Source organism: Diabrotica undecimpunctata, chromosome 9 (assembly GCF_040954645.1).
Source record: "Diabrotica undecimpunctata isolate CICGRU chromosome 9, icDiaUnde3, whole genome shotgun sequence".
Taxonomy (NCBI): domain Eukaryota; kingdom Metazoa; phylum Arthropoda; class Insecta; order Coleoptera; family Chrysomelidae; genus Diabrotica; species Diabrotica undecimpunctata.
The window spans coordinates 50,226,104-50,246,615 of NC_092811.1; the positions used below are offsets into that span (position 1 = coordinate 50,226,104).

Below are 20,512 nucleotides of genomic sequence, written 5' to 3' on the forward strand. Positions count from 1 at the left end.
TGACAACACTAACGGGGTTGTAGGTAACATTCACAGAATGTTTAACGTAAAATGCTTGTCTGTTATCACTCCTGAACAAAAAGGAAAAAACATTGGAAACATCCAAAGATTGCTGGTCATCAGTGCGAGTACTCTTTTTAATGTTCTCTAAGAGTGGTTGTACATTGAGGAAATCTTCCTGCTTCATAATAGTTAAGTTGAAGGGCTTCTTTTTATTAGATTCTTTTATAATTTTTTGCCATTCCTCAGGAGAGTACACAAGCGGAGCATACTTCCTATGTCGTTTTTCTATAAGAGCAAAATCCCGGTCGGAGGGAAGGTGAGTGTGTCCGCTGACTAAAAAATGGTGTGTAATAGACTTAAACTTTTGTTCCTTCACTAGCTGGAACCATAAAGACATTTAAAAGCCAGTTTTTGTTTTGCCCGGGACAATTATCCGTGAAGAAAACGAGATGCTCTACTTCACCTATCTTTGAGCTTAGAAATTTTATGAGTATTGATGCAATTTCATCACTTCCTCTTTTTGCAATGTTTTCCGTCCAGACAAACATATGACCAGCGTCTTCCGTACAATCATGGATTCCTAGATAATACATCCAGATTTTCCTGCAATAAAATGCAGGACCAGTGGTTAATTTGGGAATCGGTAACGCTTGCTGAGCCTTACACTTGTGCAAGTTAAGTCTTGTTGTTAATTCGCTATAATCATTTTTTTCTGATTTTGCTGACTCTATTTGGATATTATTTTCGTCACATGTCTTGCAAGTATCTGATTTTGGCAGCTTGAATCCAATATTATACTCGGTACAAAATATTTTACGGTAAGTATGCTCCTTGACTGGTTCAATTCACATTTCTGTACACCAAGGGACATATCGCATATGCAGGTAAGAAAAAACGCAGAAATAAGGCAGCCACAAAATATAACAATAGGAGAATACAACATAGAGGAGGTAAAAAACTTTATATACTTGGGATCCCTAGTCACGTCTGATAATAACGTTACGGAGGAAGTGAAGAGGCGAATATTTATTGCAAATAAATGTTACCATGGCTTAATTAGACACCTAAGATCAGATAACGTCGCAAGAAAGACAAAATGCCAAATATATAAAACCCTAATAAGACCGGTACTCACATATGGCTCAGAAACCTGGACACTTACTAAAAGAGAGGAAACGTTGTTAGCCACCTTCGAAAGAAAAATCTTGCGACACATATATAAGGGCACAAAAGAAAACGGAATATGGCGAAGACGATACAACTCTGAACTATACAAAATATACCAGGATCCGGATATTATAACATTCATCAAAATAGGACGGCTGCGTTGGATAGGACATGTAGAAAGAATGGAAGAAGGCGAAATACCAAACAAAATATTCAAACAGATGCCAGTAGGAAAAAGAACAAGAGGAAGACCGAAACTGAGATACTTAGAACAAATAGAAAATGATATAACAACCTTAAAAATAAAAAACTGGAGAAAAAAAGCACGAAACAGATTGGAATGGAGAAGAATCCTAGAACAGGCCAAGACCCAAAAAGGGTTGTCGAGCCAGTGATGATGATGATGATGATGAAGGGACATATCGATCCAAATAGAGACGTGCTATACTCATGTTATGATCCAGATAAACTTTATTCATGTTCTTGTGTCGACTGTAGTGACTTTGATACTTTTTAATCGAATGTATGTGGTTTTTAACACTTAGTATTTCAGAATCAGATATTTTGTTCACACGGTTTGTATGCTTTCCTCTGTTGTCTCTTTCTGGCACTAGATTTCCTTCTATCTTCTTGTGAACAATGTTATTTACTCTGCCCTTAGAAGCTTGAAGTCCGTGGATATTTAAAAATTCTGTTTTACAGACACGTGTAGTTTCACCATTAACATTAATGGAGTAGACTGCATTGCTCTTTCTATGCGATTTTTGATGTTTTTTCTTCTTTCGGTAGGACCTTTTCTTCTTAACAATATCTATACATCCGAATAAGTAGCTATTTTGTAACTCCCATGAACCGAGGTTCCAGAATTCGTTAAAAATATTGCTCTCGTGACCCTGAAGCTTTTCCCTACACTTCTTAGTGCAAGGCAGTCCCAATTCTCGACCAGGCACATTTTTTTTCGTTTTGTCGCTTACATATGGTTGCCCTAAATTTCGTCGAATTTTTCTTTTTGATCTTGAATAACAGTGTTCATTGCTTTGTCTCCATCGACTTGTTGGAGTTTTGTCGGGTGTGTTTGGTTTTGTCCTTTTTCTTGACGGACCTTTTTCATTATCCTACAACAAAATGCAATAATATAACAAGCCATGTCACAAGCCACAACAATCATACTTTAATCTTTAATGGTAATAATGTGACAAGCCACATTTAACAAAAAAATTACGTACCGCTGTATTTTCATCACTTGAGTCACTTCTAGATTGTACATAGTCAGGATCACGGTCACTGTCATCGAATGTCGACTGAACTTCAGTATTTGTCTTACTAGAATCGTCAGAACTCACAGAAATATCTGAATCGCTTTCGCCCATGTTCGCCATTTTGATGTGGCTTGTCATTATGTCGAGTAGATACTAAGACAAACTAGATCTATGCAACACTGTTACCATAGGTTTGTCGCGTCATCTATTAACGACGGGCTGAAATAAATTTTTAGTGGCTTGTTATACTATTACTTTAACCGATCATAGCACTAACTCTTTTTGAACTCATGTGTGGCTTGTCATTGTTTCACATTACGCTCTTCATATATATATATATATATATATATATATATATATATATATATATATATATATATATATATATATATATATATATAATCCTAAACTCATTTACCCAAAGGTGTCGGGTGTAATGTCTTTAGTTAATTGCATGTACAATTTTTCTCCATTGCTTCTTGTTCTTTGCTTGTTCTTTTTGAAGCGAAAGAATTTCTTTCTGGAGATTGATTAGCTCTTGAGCTGATGAGTAAGGGTTATATGTGTGATCTCAGATATCATTGGTGTCGACCGATTCGTTGTGGTGCAATAAGAGGGCATAAGGGTTAGCAGCGAGTGCCGCGGTCTGTGATCTAGTCACAGACCGGGTGGAGAACGCAGACCTGGTTGAATCAGGCATTTCAACGAGGCTATGATTCTGTACACGTACAGACCGCTAGGGACTCCGCAACCTCACGGAGCCAGGAGGCGGTAAAAACTCCCTGAAAAAAGGCTTGTTCCACTAACATGCACTGTATAGTTTTTTGATAGTGGCTATACTAACCTCGCGTCTACCACGCAGCTAAATGGTCCCTCGGTGGACGTCTAGGTTGTCTAAATAAATCTCCATGAAATTGTTGGAAGTAAGTATTCATTTTAAAAACTTGATTCTTCCAATCTTCCGAAGATTCTGTTAAACCGCCAAAAGATAAATTTTGCAGGAATGAGGGCAATCGACAATAATTATTGTAGTTTTCGGCTTGGTGTGTGTATTGTCCCAAAAATGGATATTGTTTCTTATGTTTATTTGCCAAGAAACCAGCGATATATATTAAGCCATCCGTTTCAGAATCACCATTGTTAGTAGAGTCAGCACTTGCAATGGTTGATGATGTGCTGCTGCCAATACTCAGGTTTTCATCAGTATCTTGCTCCAGGGTTACGTTAACCAACTTAGCTTGTTTGAGTGTACTTGCTAGAAGATATTCTTCAACTGGAGCATCTTGAATATTTGCATTGGCTGTGACTAACCCAGGATTCTTACCAAGTAAAATCATCCTTATCCTATAAATGGCATTCACAGGCGATGGATGGTCATGTAGGCCACCACGAGTTCTCAACTAAAAGACAAATATCACATAGTCAGATGATTGTGATATACAAAAATAATATACAGATATGTCTATGATACTTACTTGAGAGAAGAAATTTTCCAAACAATCTTGGTTTAAACGATGCACAGTGTACGATTTGACTAATCTAGGTGGACAAAACTCTGAAACTCTCTTAAGTGATTCTAAATTACATTTTATGATAAAATCATAGTTAATTGTGGTAAATAAAAGGCATGACCAAATTTTAAATAGTTTTTATTGTTTTAATAGAAATTTTATATCTCTATCATGTCTAGAAAATTGTTTTAGTGGAAGTTTTCGCAACAACGATATATATGGATCAGATGATATTAATAAATATTTAATTAAGTCATAATTGCTTCGCTGTCTTGAAATTTTCATTGTATGTCCCAGTCTGACTCTTCTTATTTCTTTATTTTTAGCCTCGGATGCTTCTTCAGACATTTGCCCTACCGGTATTAGTGAATTTTTGATTATGTCTGCTCCATGTACCAATATTTTGTGAACAGTCACAGGCATGTTATACCATGGGTACAAACTTAAATATAGTTTCCTAGTCTTTATACAGTAGTTCTGAAATTTAACAGAGTCAATCTCATAACCAGACGCAACAGCTGCAAGAATCGTCCCAAAATTGTGAATGAGCCCTTCATTAAGGTTGATGATGCGTGCTGTGGTCGTATAATTATAAAAAAATGCTCTTGCGGTATTCCCATCGTTACTGGTACCAAATCCTGGTTTTACTTTGTCGATAATGAGACCCACTTCTTTAAATTTTTTCTTGATTTCGTCTTTCCTTGTTTTAAACATTTCTTTTTTATTGTCTCCTCTTACTTGCCACTCACAAAAATCTTGACGATAACTAATATTTAAAAGGCATTCCATCGTACGAATGTAAGCATGTAAGCTAGATATTCCAAACTGGTACATATTATCGTCTGGCTCTTTCGTTATTAATGCTGTATTCATTTCTTTAGATGTTGCCTTACAGATAAAACACCTTTGAGTTGATCTATTATCACTTAACACATTACACACTTTACCATCAATCATTGTCAGAATCATTTGATGCGTGACCGAGATGGTAACGCCTCGGACTTCTATAAGAGTTGGAACTAACTCTTGAATTTGACTTTCAATCGCTCTACATTCATCTTTTATCAGTGCTTCGCTTTCTTTCTTATAAATAAATTTGAGTACTCTACAGAATCTTGGTGATGATGGCCGAGGATTTTGCCATATGGTCTCTTGTAGATTGTTTACGAGTTTTATTGGAACTAATGAGATTATAAACATATATTCATCTGTGCTCTCTGGATCCTCAAACGGTTGCTTATATAAACTATGTCCTGATGAACCATCACACCCCCACTTATATATTAAAGAATAATTTTGCATGTTGGTGTCTAACCTTTCTCCTAGAATGTTCTTACATATTCTCTGTGCGGTATGATTAAGTAGAGCATCCAGTCTTACTTCCGCCGATATATCAGTCACTGTAATATTTTCAACTCGAGGATAACACTGCTCTTTTACCTTTGCTACGTAATCATAACATGGATACGCATTAAAACCTCTTTCTTTTGCCTCTTGTTGTACATTCTTATAAGATTGGACAGTAAAATTGTTTGCTATAAAAAAGGCCAAAGCTTCTTCAGGTGTATAGGGTCTTTGTTTCATTTGGACATCTAAATTTTTTCTTGCTTTCTTATATGTGGAAGCACGTTTTGGTGAGGCTGACGATACTTCTTCCATCAACATAGCAGCATTACGTTTGCCACTCGCTCGGACACTTAATTGTGCAGCAAACGATAATTGGTCTTTACTGTAGTCGCTAAGTAAATGTTGAATTTTCCTCTTTTTTGTCTTTTTGGAGCTATCCATAAAAGTTTTTTGAGGTCTACCACCACTAGTACTTGGTTTTGGAGATTGATTTGCTAATATCAGCATATCGAAAGTTAAATCATTATTTAACCATTGTTCGTATTCACTTAAAAACAAGTCCAGTCGTCTTTGCTTCTGAACCCATTTGACTCGAATTTTTTCGCATTCATTTTTTAAGAACACCTTTAACTGCTTCTCTTGTTCTTGATCAATATCCAGATCATCAAAACTCATCTTCACAAAGTTGATTACTGCATTTAATCGACCATTAGCCGGTATAGAACGCCAAAATTCAAATAATAATTTCCGCTTCATTTGGGCACCTGTAAACACAAACATAAAATATGTTAAAAAACGCAAGAAATATTAATTATACAATGTGTTATGAAAGTGTACATAGGCGCCCATACCTATGAGCAGGGGAGACCATGGACCCCTTCTAGCTTTTCGGATGCTTTAAACTATATGGTTATCCAAAGTTTACAAAATATAATGTGAAACATCTTTACGTGTAGCCCCCTCTTAAATTTTTAATATGGGCGCCCGTGAACGTGTACGAAATAGAAAGTAGTTTAAGACAATAAGTACATACAGCTTTACTACACTTGACAACATAGCATATCTAAATGAAAGATACGTATGGCAAATGAATAAATAATTTTCATGACCTATTTTGTATTGAGTATTAAGACAAGTATAGTATTTAAAAATACATATCTGTTTATATTTTATTTACTAAATATGTTAAAAATCGCAAAAAATCGCAAAAAACAGTAATTATATTATGAAAGTGTACTAAATAGAGAGTACCTACTTTAAGATCATACCTACAGCTTTACTACACTTGACAACATAATATATATCTAAATGAATGTTACGTATGACAAATGAATAAAAAAAATTGATGACCTATTTTGTATTGGGTATTATATATTTTCAAATGCATATTTGTTTATATCTGGTTCATTAAGTAAATGCATAATTACCTGTAGATGTCGAATCCATCATAAAAAAGCACTTAAAATTGCACTGAAAACCAAGACACGTGTACACAAGTTAGCGTTAACGGTCATACTGAGCGGCCGATCGTCTACCTGAAAAAGGTGCAGGTAGTTTCGGCCATTGTTTCTAAAAGATCTGCAATCTGCTGGGGTCTTTGTTTTGCATCATCAGTTAAAGTATGTATTTAAAAGTGAAATGGAAGTGATTAAACGTAGTTTTAACAATAAAATTTAAATACCTTTTGTCCACTTAGATTAGTCAAATCGTACACTGTGCGATGGGTCAAAATATAATTCATTCCATATTCCTGCTTCATTGTAGTAAGTAGACCCTGCAGTAATCTATTAGTATACCCTTCTGGAAGACTCTGTTTACCTATGCAAACCATTTTACTAATAGTTGTTGAAACATGAGCTAATCATTCGTCTTGATCATTTAATTTTTTTCAATATAGATTTTTAGATGGAATAGAAAGAGATGGTGTATATGAATTCATCAAATCAAACCAATTATTTATGGTTTGGAAGAAAGCACCAGTTTTAGCTGCGGCAGTCTTATCACAGCCAGGTAAATACTGTTTTAAAGCAATGGCTCTTGTGTTTGAGAACAGTTGAGCAGCTAGTTTAACATTTTGCCGCTGATTTCTTGCACAATTCAGGTGTACAGGTGTTAACTTGTAACATGAGCTAATTTCTGATCTTGTGTTCAAGCTTTTACAGGATTTTTATTTATCATTGTACCATCCTCTAAAACAAAACCTGTATCCACTAACCAATTTATCACAAGTTTAAGTAAATGGGGAACATCTGCAAAAAAGAAAATAGTTTTTTTTTGTTACAGGGTGCTGTATAAAGGTATTTTCCACATACACTCCCATTTCCTTTCATACTCCTTGGTTGCTAGCTCCACAGTCTGAGCTGCAAGCAACAACATTATAATTTATTTTATATAATTCCTCAATTATATTTTGTAAAAGGTTTTGAGTCATTTTTTTTTATTAAAACCGGTATATACTGGCTGTTTCCACTGGTCAATGAGACCTCGTGCCATTATAACTTGCATATATGAGTGTGGACCAAGTACCTCATCATTTTTTTGAATATACTCATAAGTAGAATAAACTTTACTTTCATCATATGATAAAACTGTTGCACGAAATGTTTGTGGTTTATTCTAACCTGATATATTCATAATAGGTAGAATATCATTCAATATGCCATTCGACACACTAATATTTGCAGCCCACTGTTGCAATGTGGATATTGCAGGTAGTGGATAATGCAATATTTTCCTTAAATAAATATAAGCTCGTTTACTAAAGTACCTTAGTGTCAAAGCCGTTGATAATTCTTCTTGGGACCAGCGAGTCTTTGTTTTCTTTTTTAATATTATTTGTAGTTGATTATGAGTTAAAAATTCTTTAAAAATATGTCTTGCTTTTTCCTCAAACTCTGTTTCGCTTTCCAGTTTAGTTGTCTTAAGTTCTCTAATCCATGATTTAAGATTTTTTTCAGTATCTTCCTTTTGTAGAAGTTTTAAGTTTTCTTCTTTCATGTTTCTTAATTCTCTTTTTAATATATCTAATTCTGATTGTTTATTACATAAAGGTATTTCTGGTAAATCAATATGTTGTGTAGGAGTATTCGTTTGTATTGCTTTTATCTGCTCCTCTTTAGTATTCTGTAAAATTATATGTTCTACAATATCTTTGTTTTCTTTCCTGGCCATACGTTTTGATCTCACACTTATTTCTTTTATGTCATCTTCATTTGGCAGTAGAAATAACCAGGGGATTGGCTAAAATTAAAAGTTTTAATTACAACTAAGTTAATATTATTAATGATATTTGTTTGTTTTTACTTTATTTTGTAAAACTAAATCACAAAAATAACTCTAAAGTCAATGAATTAACATATTTTTACTGAACATTTAAATGACTATGCCTACTTACCATCTTTTTTCAGTTTTTTAGGTTGTATGTTTAATAGTTTAGCTTTTAAAGCATCCTCATAATCTTCGATGCGAAAGTGTATACTACAAACTCTTTTATTAAAACAGTACGACTTATCTTTCCTATGACACTTTCTCATCCATTGCTTGTTACGGCTAGCTCACCCATTGCACATTGAAACCCCTCGGGGGTGATGTTCGGCATAAACTAACTTAATTTGAGAAATCGGGAATTATTAATAAAATAATTTCTTTAACACATATCTTTATTTATTTATATTTTAATAATTCAAAATGTAATAACAATTAAATTGAGGTTCTAACAACAGGGAATTAAGCATCTATATACAAAATCTCAAGAAATAAAGAAACTTAGCTCTACTCTATGAGAAATCCTCCTGCTGTTTCCTTCTCAACTCGGACCATACAATGTCTGCAAAAACCATGCCGCTAAGCCGAAACCATGTGGATCCCTCTCCAATCCAAAGCCATGCAGACTTTCAAAATCGAGATGGATTTCTTATTCCAAAAAAAAAACAATTTCATTTTCGTATTCTTCAAGGTGGATTCTCTTGAATAAAAACCAAGATGGATTCTCTTGAATAAAAACCAAGGTGGATTCTCTTGAATAAAAACCAAGGTGGATTCTCTTGAATAAAAACCAAGGTGGATTCTCTTGAATAAAAACCAAGGTGGATTCTCTTGAATAAAAACCAAGATGGATTCTCTTGAATAAAAACCAAGATGGATTCTCTTGAATAAAAACCAAGATGGCTAGAAAAACAAAAGCCGCTATAAAACTCGTCATGGCACGAGTTTTGTCCAACAACAGAAGAATTCTGGCAAGCGGAAAGCTCTTCTCTCCGAGACCTGTATACCGATCCAGAACTCTCTGATGTTGCCAAAACTCACAAATTAATAATTGTAATTAATAGATAAATTATTAAATGAAAAATGAAAAAGACAAAGTTGTGCGATAAATACAATTTATATTGAATTATTATTATTACAGCAAAGGTAAAAAGAAAATAAAAATTGTAAGCAGTTTTTAAGTACTTGCGTACACAAAATTATACGAAAAACTAAAAGTGTTCTTGATTAAAGTATGAAAATATGTTGTTGTAAAAAGAGCAAAGTATTAACTTACCCAGACCGTTGGAAGTTTCTGACCACGAGGACTTACATTTTTAATAATACCTTCTCGTTTGCTGGTTTATTTTAAAAAGAAATTAAATCGGGTCGGATTGATAGAAGTAAATTATTTAGGAGTGGGGTTTCTGTTTCTTGTACGATAAAGTAAGCGAAGGTAGGACTACGAGGGGACTTAAGAAATTAATCAGCGGATTTATTTGTAATAGGAAAATATTAAAATAAAATATAGGAATACAAACAAAGGAAAAAGAACTTATTATCAATAAAAATCAAATAGTATGCGCAGAAAATAGTGGAAAGTACTTTGAAATTAATAAGAACAAAAATGTAACGTTTTAAACGTTACACACTCCCCCCACCAGGAACAAAAAATTTTGAAGACTGACTGAAAAATTTTTGAGAAATACTAATCAGAAAGCAGAACTAAGAGAAAACAAGAACAGAAGGCAAAATGAGACAATAGTACAAATACCCAAAGAAGAAGGCTTAAAAGTGACACAGAAAAATAAAAAGAAGTGGGAAATACCGAATGTGACTCCTATAAAATAAATATATTCGAATCATAAGGAATACAAAACTCTACTTCATAAGGAACGATCAAGAAAAAAAAAAAAAACGAAGGATCATACAATGCACATTGTAAAATAAAAATCTAGAAACGACCTATCTACAACGTGAAATAACAGAATACAACTTTTAATTTGAATTAAAGATGCAAAAATTAGAAATCGAAACTACAACATATTTCTATAAAAGTTTTACAGATCCGAAATGTGAACACACTAAGTAACAATATTTTTTGTCTTTTTTTTTAAACTGCTGAACATATTATAAATAATAGTGATAATGTAATCAAAAAGTGCTGTGTTTAGTTATATTAATCAAGATTTGCTGTAACAATTAAATTCTGCAATATAGAGAAAAAAAAAAACTGTCTTTTACTTTTAAATTGAAGAGCGAGATTTTATGGCTGAAATTAAAACAATATTTGCATATCACGGTTAATCCGTTAAAGGTAACAAAAATAACAAGAAACAAATAATAGCTAATATCTCAAAGATACTCATGAAATTTTATTTATTTTTTTTTTTTTTTTTAAATTAAATTAATATTATTGTCACAAAAAACAAATAGTGATTTATAGTGTCACCGCACTAAAAAATCTATTCTAAAACTATAACTCTTAATAAGTTTAGTGAAAAAAAAATGAATTAATAATTCTTAAAACAAAAATAACAAGTTCTATTTTAAGTGTAAATTATTATACACCGTCAAATTAATAATAAGTTGGGGTAGGTAACTAAACGTATCCCAGGAAAAATTTAATCAGTATTAATAAAATTTGCTAACTATACTGGTCTAATACATAAAATTGCATTTAAATAAAAATTATTCCAGTATAGATTAATTAAGTTAAGGTAAATATTTACAAAAGTATGAGTCTCAATATGTTACGCTACTAATAATCATTGAAAACAAAATAAATGAATAAATATAATCGTTTAAACATGAAATAATACCATAATCTAAGATCCTATATAGATTTGAAGAAGAAAAAGAAACAAAATTTAATTTCTCGATATTATGTCTTCCTAAATATACTACGAAAACACTCTGTTATTGAGATCTAAAACGAGTGGAAATAAAGAATACGATGCTTAATTATACCAAGAAAATTGTTTTGGACGCCAGTATATTTTTGATAAAAATATACAAAAACTAGTGTATGTGGTTGAAATAGATAGAACAAACACAAATGTAAATAGAAGATAAACTGCCATAGTTTTTCTGTTAAAATGGAAACGATGATTACGCACAAATTAGAAAACTGCATAATGCATGAACCATGCGGAAAAAATACGACCAAAGGGTGCATAGTTTTATTAAAAGCTAGCAAAAATTACTCCAAAACGCCATAAATTTACACTAGAGTCTCATGAAGAGTAATGCATAAAATTACTTTAGTTTCAGAAGAGGGAAAGTGTCTTGACACTAAAATAAGTTAACTTAACCTATACTACAGGAAAAGCAACTCAACCGAGATAGTTATAGAATAATAACAGTTAATAAAGTTAATAAACAATCAACAAAATCAACAAAAAATAGAATATCCAGAATGTATTATAAATCAATATCATTCTAGAGAATAAAATAAAGAATAATCAACCACAAAAATGAACATCTCTTACATTACCAAAATGACACCACGTGTAATCCCTTACAAACACTAGGCAACAAGGCAAGGATAACAGATAGATAAAAGGTGTAATAAATTGATTTTAATTTTTTTTTCCTCTAACAAAAGATAATCCACTATAATGTAGTGTACAAAAGATCATAGACAAAGTAAAGCAACAAAACAATGATTATTTTGAGGACTCATCTTCAGAAAGGTCAGTAACATCTAACTTGATGTCTCTAATATGGAAATCTCCTAGGATGTTGCCATCCAGATCTTTCAAGGAATAAACTAAGGGTGAAATTACCTTATGGACAACACAGGGTATAAATTTAGGTGCTAGTTTAGCTGAAAAGTTGTCGACAGCCTTGGAAAGTACAAAATTTCTCTTCCAGACCTTATCCCCTACATTGAAATGTAGTGTGCGTTTACGCAAGTTGTAACGCTTAGAGTTAATTGCATGCGAGTGACGCAACCTCTTTTGCACTTCAGAAAACAAAGGTGATAGCTCCTCAGGAGGTTTGGGAGAAAACAAATGACAGTTAATGTTAATGTCATTATCTGCTCTGTCTTCTATTTTTCCGAAGAAAGAACCGTTTGTAGAAATGTTCCTAGCAAAGGTTAAGAATGACGGAGAAAATTTCGTGACTTCGTGTTTGGCAAGTCGAATTGCCTGTGCAATTTTATAAATTTCCTTATCCAATCTTTGTGATTGTCGTGTATATAAGAACGAATGGCTGTAGTTATGGTTTTATTTACCCTTTCTGTTGGATTAATCTGTGGAAAATACCTTGCGTTATACCAAATTTTTTTTACTCCATACCTGGACATAAGATCTTTAAATTCCTTAGAAATAAATTGTGAGCCATTGTCGCATGCAAATATCTGAGGCACTCCAAATAACAAAAAAATTTGGTTTTCTATAAATGTATGAACAAACACAAATTTTGTAAACCAATCTGTGACGACTAAAAGATAACGGTTCCCGTTTTTAGACCGAGGGTAGGGACCTAATAAATCAGCGGAAAGAAACTGAAATGGATAATTAATATCTCTATAATTGCCCATTTTACCAGCTGGAGGTAGATTTGATGACTTGCAGGATGCACAAATTTTGCACTTGGAGATATATTTCACCACCGAAGATCTCATTCTTGGCCAATAGTAAATTTCAGATATTCTCCCTAGTGTTTTAGACACCCCGAAGTGACCAGCTGTAGGTTCATCATGGTACATCTTAAGGACTTCTTGTCTATTTGGTGCAGGAACAAAAACCTTCCATTCGGTGGAAGATTCACCAAATTTAGTTTTCGGGAAAACGTGCTTATAAAGAACATTGTCCTGTACTCGAAAAGAAGGATACAATTCTGGATTTTCTGAACACTTTTTAATTAATGACTTATAAAAAACATCTGGCTTTAAATTAGACAAGTTTAAGACACAAACTTCCGGTATGTTATTGGGAATTCTAGATAGTGAATCTGCCACTACATTTAATGAACCACTGCGGTGTATAATCGAAAATTTATGACAAGATAATTTCATTATCCATCTAGCTAACCTAGGTGATGGATTTTTCATCGTAGTTAACCATTGTAAGGAAGCATGATCTGTTATAACACAGAACTCAGTACCTTCAATGTATCCTCGAAATTTTTCAATGGATAGTAAGATTGAAAGCATCTCTTTCTCAGTGGTACTGTACTTACGCTGACATTTATTTAGCGTTTTGCTGAAGTAAGCGACGGGATGTTCGAAACCATCGTCTTTTTGAAAAAGAACACTACCTACTCCATGATCAGAAGCATCGCAAGCTAAGTAGAATTTTTTAGAAAAGTCTGGACTGGCTAGTACAGGAGCACTAGTCAAAAGTTCTTTTATTTTGATGAACGCTTCGTCTGCCTCTTTGGTCCAAGTAATAGATTATCCTTTTTTCTTTCCTTTCAACAAATCGGAGATGGGGCTACTAACAGTACTGAAATTACGGAGGAAACGACGATAATATCCTATCAACCCAATTAAACGACGTATCTGTGTCGTATTTTGCGGCACAGGATAGTCAAGAATTGACTGTACCTTATCTGGGTCGGTTCGTAAACCTTCTTTATCAACTATAAAACCAAGAAACTTCAATGAGGGTCTACAGAATTCACATTTATCAAAATTAACAGTAAGATTAGCGGATTTTAATTGTCTGAACAGGTCTTTGAGTACTCTTATATGGGTGTCGAAATCTGGGGTAACAACTATAATGTTATCAATATAATAAAATGCATATGGATCAAGTTTTGGTCCAATGACATAGTCCATCAAGCGACTCATAGCTTGTGCACTATTATTTAACCCGAACGGTAAGACATTAAAACAAAAAACTCCTCTGTTAGGAATTGAAAACGCAGTCTTTAATCTAGATTCTTCATCTAGAGGTATCTGATAAAATGCATGACGGAGATCAATAGATGAAATATACTTTGCATCTCTAACCTTAGAAATTACAGTATCAACAAGTGGCATAGGGTAACTATCTGGTATCGTAACAGAGTTTAATTTACGACCATCAAAACATGTGCGGTATGTACCGTCTTTTTTTTTAAGAAGCCACAGTGGGCTAAGTCAAGAAGTGGGAGTAGTTAAGGGTTGGATCACCTTTAAACGTAGCATCTCATCAACTCCTTCATTTAAAATTTTTTGCATGGCAGGAGACAAAGGATACTGCCTTTGTTTAACTGGTTTATTGCATGCTGTATGAATGTGATGAGTGTAAAGATGAGTTCTACCAATAGAATCTACTGGACCTATTTCTTTAAATAATTTCATCACGGAATCGAGTTGAACTGATTGAGAAGGTGTTAGGCTGTGTTTGTCACTAATAGTGTTAACAACACATGTTGAAAACTCCATTGAATTGACAGAATTAAAGGTAAAATTGGAAAAATCTAAGTTAAGTTTAAAAATTCTTACAAAGTCCATACCTAAAATTATTTTTTGAGAAATAGAAGGTACTACTAAAAATTTCAATATATGTGTGATATTCTGCAAAGATACGGGTAAATCAACAGAACCGATAGTATTTTGAAGACTACCATCAGCTGTTGTTAAGCAAATAGAAACATCATAATTTAAAGTTAGCTTACACTTTTTTAATAAATACAATGATGATGAACCCAGGACAGAAACGTTGCTACCTGAATCCAAAAGTGCAGAAATAACCTCACCATCTATTGAAATAGATATATATGGACGATTATCAGAACCGTGCTTGTCCAACAATGGATTAGTAGTTAGTTTCTCAGAAGGCAAAATAGGAACTAAAGTTAAATTACTATCTGAAGACAAATTATTACTCAGAGAAATGATAGACTCATCATCAGAATCGTCAACTTTTGAAGAATAAGTAGGTAATAAATTAGATACGTTTTTGTCTATATTACTGTTTGAACTAAATTTAGAAAAAGAGACAAGTTTATTATCATTGTTATGCAATACTGTATTAGAAGACGAATGGGAATCACTATTATGCAAATTAATTTGTCGTCGGTCTATTGTCGTGACCTTTTTTGTAGAGATTTTCCTGGAATGTGCTTGTCTTTTGTTGTCGGCTTTTCTGTGTTCGACGTAGACGGGGCTGGTGGGTTGATGTTGACACCAGATTGCTCGTTTTTTGAAGAGCAACTACAATTCTTCTTATAGACATTTTTACTACCGCAACCATGGCAAAACACGGTACGTTCAGATCTACACTCCGGGAATGTATGTCCTTTAATACCACAATTCCAGCAAATCACTTGTAAAGAATTTGTCTCCTGAAATCTTTTATGAAACGTAGGATTTTGAGTCCTTATAGTAGACATAGATAAAGCTGACTCTATTTTTCTACAAAATTTTGTTAAATCTGCAATTGTGCTTACTTCGTGCAAGGCTAAGGCTTTACTGTAGTCTGGAAGAAGGCCTCCTTTGATTTCCGAAACCATTTCACATTCTTGTACTTTATTTGGAAGCCTGTGGAAAAGCGCTTCAAAATTTGAAATAAAAGTAGTAACGGGTTCCCTAAAACTTTACTTGGTAGAACGTATTTGATCCCATAAATTACGTTCATAATCTTCAGGCAAATAGTAATTTTTAAGAGCTGTAACAAGTTCTGACCAATCATGAAAAGATCTCTTAAGAAAATGATTGTGCCACCAAACAAACGCAGAGCCTTCAAAAAGGTCTTCAGCAGATAGAAATAACTCCTGGTCCGTACATCCTCTTGAGGCTTTTAATGCTTCAATTTGCTCTAAAAACGGAATAATTTGTTCTCGACCGGAAAACTTTTTAATTCCCCATTTGTAAATCGGGACGGATTTAACAACAGTACCAAAGGATCTTGATGCAATAGGCGTAGAAGCGTTTTGGGGAAGCATTTCATCATTAGCGTCCTCTTGTAAGTCCGCTTGAATTTTCTCAGCCAAAACTCCTTCTAAGTTGACGAGGTTGTTCCTAATTTCTCGCTTAATTTTAATTTCCTCATCCTTAGTAGCATTCAATTTGGAAATCCTACCAGACAAATGTGTCAATCTATCCGTTAACTGTTTATATGATGATGAGTTCTTTGTGCCAGTGAAATTGTTTATAAGTGTAGCCAATTCCTTTAAAGTTGTTGTTGCACCTCTGAAATCTTCTTCGAATGACAAGTCATTGGAGGCAGATGAAAAGCTACGATTAAAAACTTCCTGTGTTAAAAGTCCACGAAGAACTTTCCTTTTTTCTTCAACTGTATTTGGCACATCAACATCTCTTGTCTGAATTTCATAAGCCAGTTCATCCGACTTTAAATGATTTGGATTAAACGGAAGAGACATATTGATAAATAATTATTAAATACAAAGGGCAAAAATACTCGTAAAAAACGGACTAGACGCAGATGCATATAGGAATACAAGATAATAGCAAAAGGTATTCAAAAAAAAAAATATAGTTTAACTACTAGACATGTAGTGCAAGCAGGTTAACTCACCCAAAAATTGGAATAGATCGAAAATATTGCAATGTAATGTATAATATATAAGAAGGTCTAACAATTATAGCAAAATATAAAATAAATCCTTAAATTGGAACTAGAAATGTATGTGAATTAAATTTGCAACAACATTTAAGAAGAGAGGAAACCACCTAAAAGATTGCCTTAGTTGACGCATAAAGCATATTACTTAACGCTTGTTTCAAAAAAAATTATTTAAATAAAATTATAGTGTTGAACTTATATGCAAACTTTTAGAACGCGCCTTGTATTATGAAAACTAACCATTACTATAAACTTATCATCTAGATTTAGATCGTTGTGAGTATAGTATTAAAAGTTTCTTATTTTATGTAGATATCAAAATAAGATTTATTTATATATATATATATATATATATATATATATATATATATATATATATATATATATATATATATATATATATATATATATAATTAGAAAAAAAACTTCGCTTTTCAAATATCTAAAGTAAACGTTTAAATAAATGGTCAAACAAATACCTTGTTTTACACAAAATACACATATACACAAAAACTGATAAGCTGATAACTCAAATGAGTTCTCCTTTTTTTTATTTAAATTACTTATTGATAGAAAAAAAAATGCAAAAAATTGAAATAGATTTTACGGAAACAAATTTAATAAAGAAAGTGTGAGAAAAACCCATTAATAAAACCCAAAATCAACAAATTAAATAGTTTACGTACGTTGGGCGCCAATTGTGTTACGGCTAGCTCACCCATTGCACATTGAAACCCCTCGGGGGTGATGTTCGGCATAAACTAACTTAATTTGAGAAATCGGGAATTATTAATAAAATAATTTCTTTAACACATATCTTTATTTATTTATATTTTAATAATTCAAAATGTAATAACAATTAAATTGAGGTTCTAACAACAGGGAATTAAGCATCTATATACAAAATCTCAAGAAATAAAGAAACTTAGCCCTACTCTATGAGAAATCCTCCTGCTGTTTCCTTCTCAACTCGGACCATACAATGTCTGCAAAAACCATGCCGCTAAGCCGAAACCATGTGGATCCCTCTCCAATCCAAAGCCATGCGGACTTTCAAAATCGAGATGGATTTCTTATTCCAAAAAAAAACAATTTCATTTTCGTATTCTTCAAGGTGGATTCTCTTGAATAAAAACCAAGGTGGATTCTCTTGAATAAAAACCAAGGTGGATTCTCTTGAATAAAAACCAAGGTGGATTCTCTTGAATAAAAACCAAGATGGATTCTCTTGAATAAAAACCAAGATGGATTCTCTTGAATAAAAACCAAGATGGCTAGAAAAACAAAAGCCGCTATAAAACTCGTCATGGCACGAGTTTTGTCCAACAACAGAAGAATTCTGGCAAGCGGAAAGCTCTTCTCTCCGAGACCTGTATACCGATCCAGAACTCTCTGATGTTGCCAAAACTCACAAATTAATAATTGTAATTAATAGATAAATTATTAAATGAAAAATGAAAAAGACAAAGTTGTGCGATAAATACGATTTATATTGAATCATTATTATTACAGCAAAGGTAAAAAGAAAATAAAAATTGTAAGCAGTTTTTAAGTACTTGCGTACACAAAATTATACGAAACACTAAAAGTGTTCTTGATTAAAGTATGAAAATATGTTGTTGTAAAAAGAGCAAAGTATTAACTTACCCAGACCGTTGGAAGTTTCTGACCACGAGGACTTACATTTTTAATAATACCTTCTCGTTTGCTGGTTTATTTTAAAAAGAAATTAAATCGGGTCGGATTGATAGAAGTAAATTATTTAGGAGTGGGGTTTCTGTTTCTTGTACGATAAAGTAAGCGAAGGTAGGACTACGAGGGGACTTAAGAAATTAATCAGCGGATTTATTTGTAATAGGAAAATATTGAAATAAAATATAGGAATACAAACAAAGGAAAAAGAACTTATTATCAATAAAAATCAAATAGTATGCGCAGAAAATAGTGGAAAGTACTTTGAAATTAATAAGAACAAAAATGTAACGTTTTAAACGTTACATGCTTTTGAATTTTTACATTTTTTTTAAATATAAAAAACATTAAATTCCTTCCATCCTTTTTGGAATTTTTTGAATTATTTTTGAAGATTGCTACACCACAAATATTTCCACCAGTCATCTGAATCAATAAAAAAATTGAATTAAGTTATGTTTTTCCTGCTTAATCCCAATGTTACCTTTACTGTATAATACAGCAGAAATAAAATCCAGTAAGACACAACCACATTAAATGTATCTTAATACTTGTATAAGAGTTTTGGGTCCAAGTTGTGTACTAAAAATCACTCAGTAAAATTGACCACCTGGGTGACTTCACGGTGACGTATTTCATTCTGTCAATGTCAGAGTTACCATGCAACCTGTCTTTTACTAACCTTGCGGAGAGGGTATGCAAGCAGTGACCTTCTCGCTTAGTGACTGGTACGAATATGATGGCTGCATTCAGTTAGAATTGTTTTTGTTTGATTTTCTTCGATGCTTTCACTAAATCACTTGTGCGCTATCGGACAAACTTATTACTTATTACTTTTACTTATTAAAAATAAGTAATCTTTTAGTATACTTTTCAAAATTAGTTTTTGTTTAAAAAAGACGGTATATTAAGTAAGAAGAAGTGTTAAATACCTTAACGTTTTCATTTATATTTTTTACTTATTGAAAATCGTCCATTAGAACGCGTTCCTGAAATGCCTTTCTATGCATGTGTATTGATTTAATTTAAAATATACTTAATTTATAAACTATATTGGTTGATGTACATACAAAACAGGTTAGTTGTAGTCATTTATTAATTTTCTTTTTTCATTTAAGTCAAGATTTAAGACATTAATTTGTTAGCAAAACCAATTCTGCACCTTAGTGATTTTGAGCCATATACATTGTAAATGCCAAATAATGATTTACAAAGTTTGTACATATTAAATTAAGTTTATTTCTAGTGCATGTTTATTGTGATTTTAGTATAGGTGCTCAATATCTGCCTTTTTTTTCCATAACATTAAATAATATACCAAATAATACAATGAAAGTAATGTTTATTGAATTATTATGTTATAAAATAGTCTTATGAAGTGAAAAATAATCTTATTTATGTAAACCTTTAATATAGTTATGTAACATGGCGTCGTCATCATCGCAGGTGTTTTCAGTCATATCCTGGTGATGGGCCGATGGTGGTGGAGGTGGCAATTGGGCCGATGTCTGCTGGTATTGTGGGTACTCCGTGACTGCGAGATGTGTAATTCAAAAAACCGCAGCCGGCTTGGAAAATAGCGTCATTTATTATTTTTTCACAGTATAACGCATTATTCTCTGACATTGATCTCAACTTTTCAGCCACATGCTCGCCGAAAACACTATACTTTTGCTTCGATTTAGGAGAATCTAGTCTACTAGAAATTTTTGATAACACCTCAGTAGCAGTATTCTTTATTTTTCTCTTCTTATTCTGCGACACG

The 20,512-nt window shown here is 32.9% G+C and overlaps 1 protein-coding gene across 1 annotated transcript; it reads right to left on the minus strand.

The window, feature by feature from the left end:
• Nucleotides 1-3,958: 3,958 nt before the first annotated feature.
• Nucleotides 3,959-6,884, minus strand: LOC140449515 (uncharacterized). The gene is made up of 2 exons (XM_072542709.1): nucleotides 6,715-6,884; nucleotides 3,959-6,051 (listed from the first exon to the last, which is right to left on the minus strand). The coding sequence occupies exons 1-2, from the start codon at nucleotides 6,734-6,736 to the stop codon at nucleotides 4,079-4,081; spliced, it is 1,995 nt and encodes a 664-aa protein (XP_072398810.1). The 5' UTR covers nucleotides 6,737-6,884; the 3' UTR covers nucleotides 3,959-4,078.
• Between the last annotated feature and the right edge of the window lie 13,628 nt (nucleotides 6,885-20,512).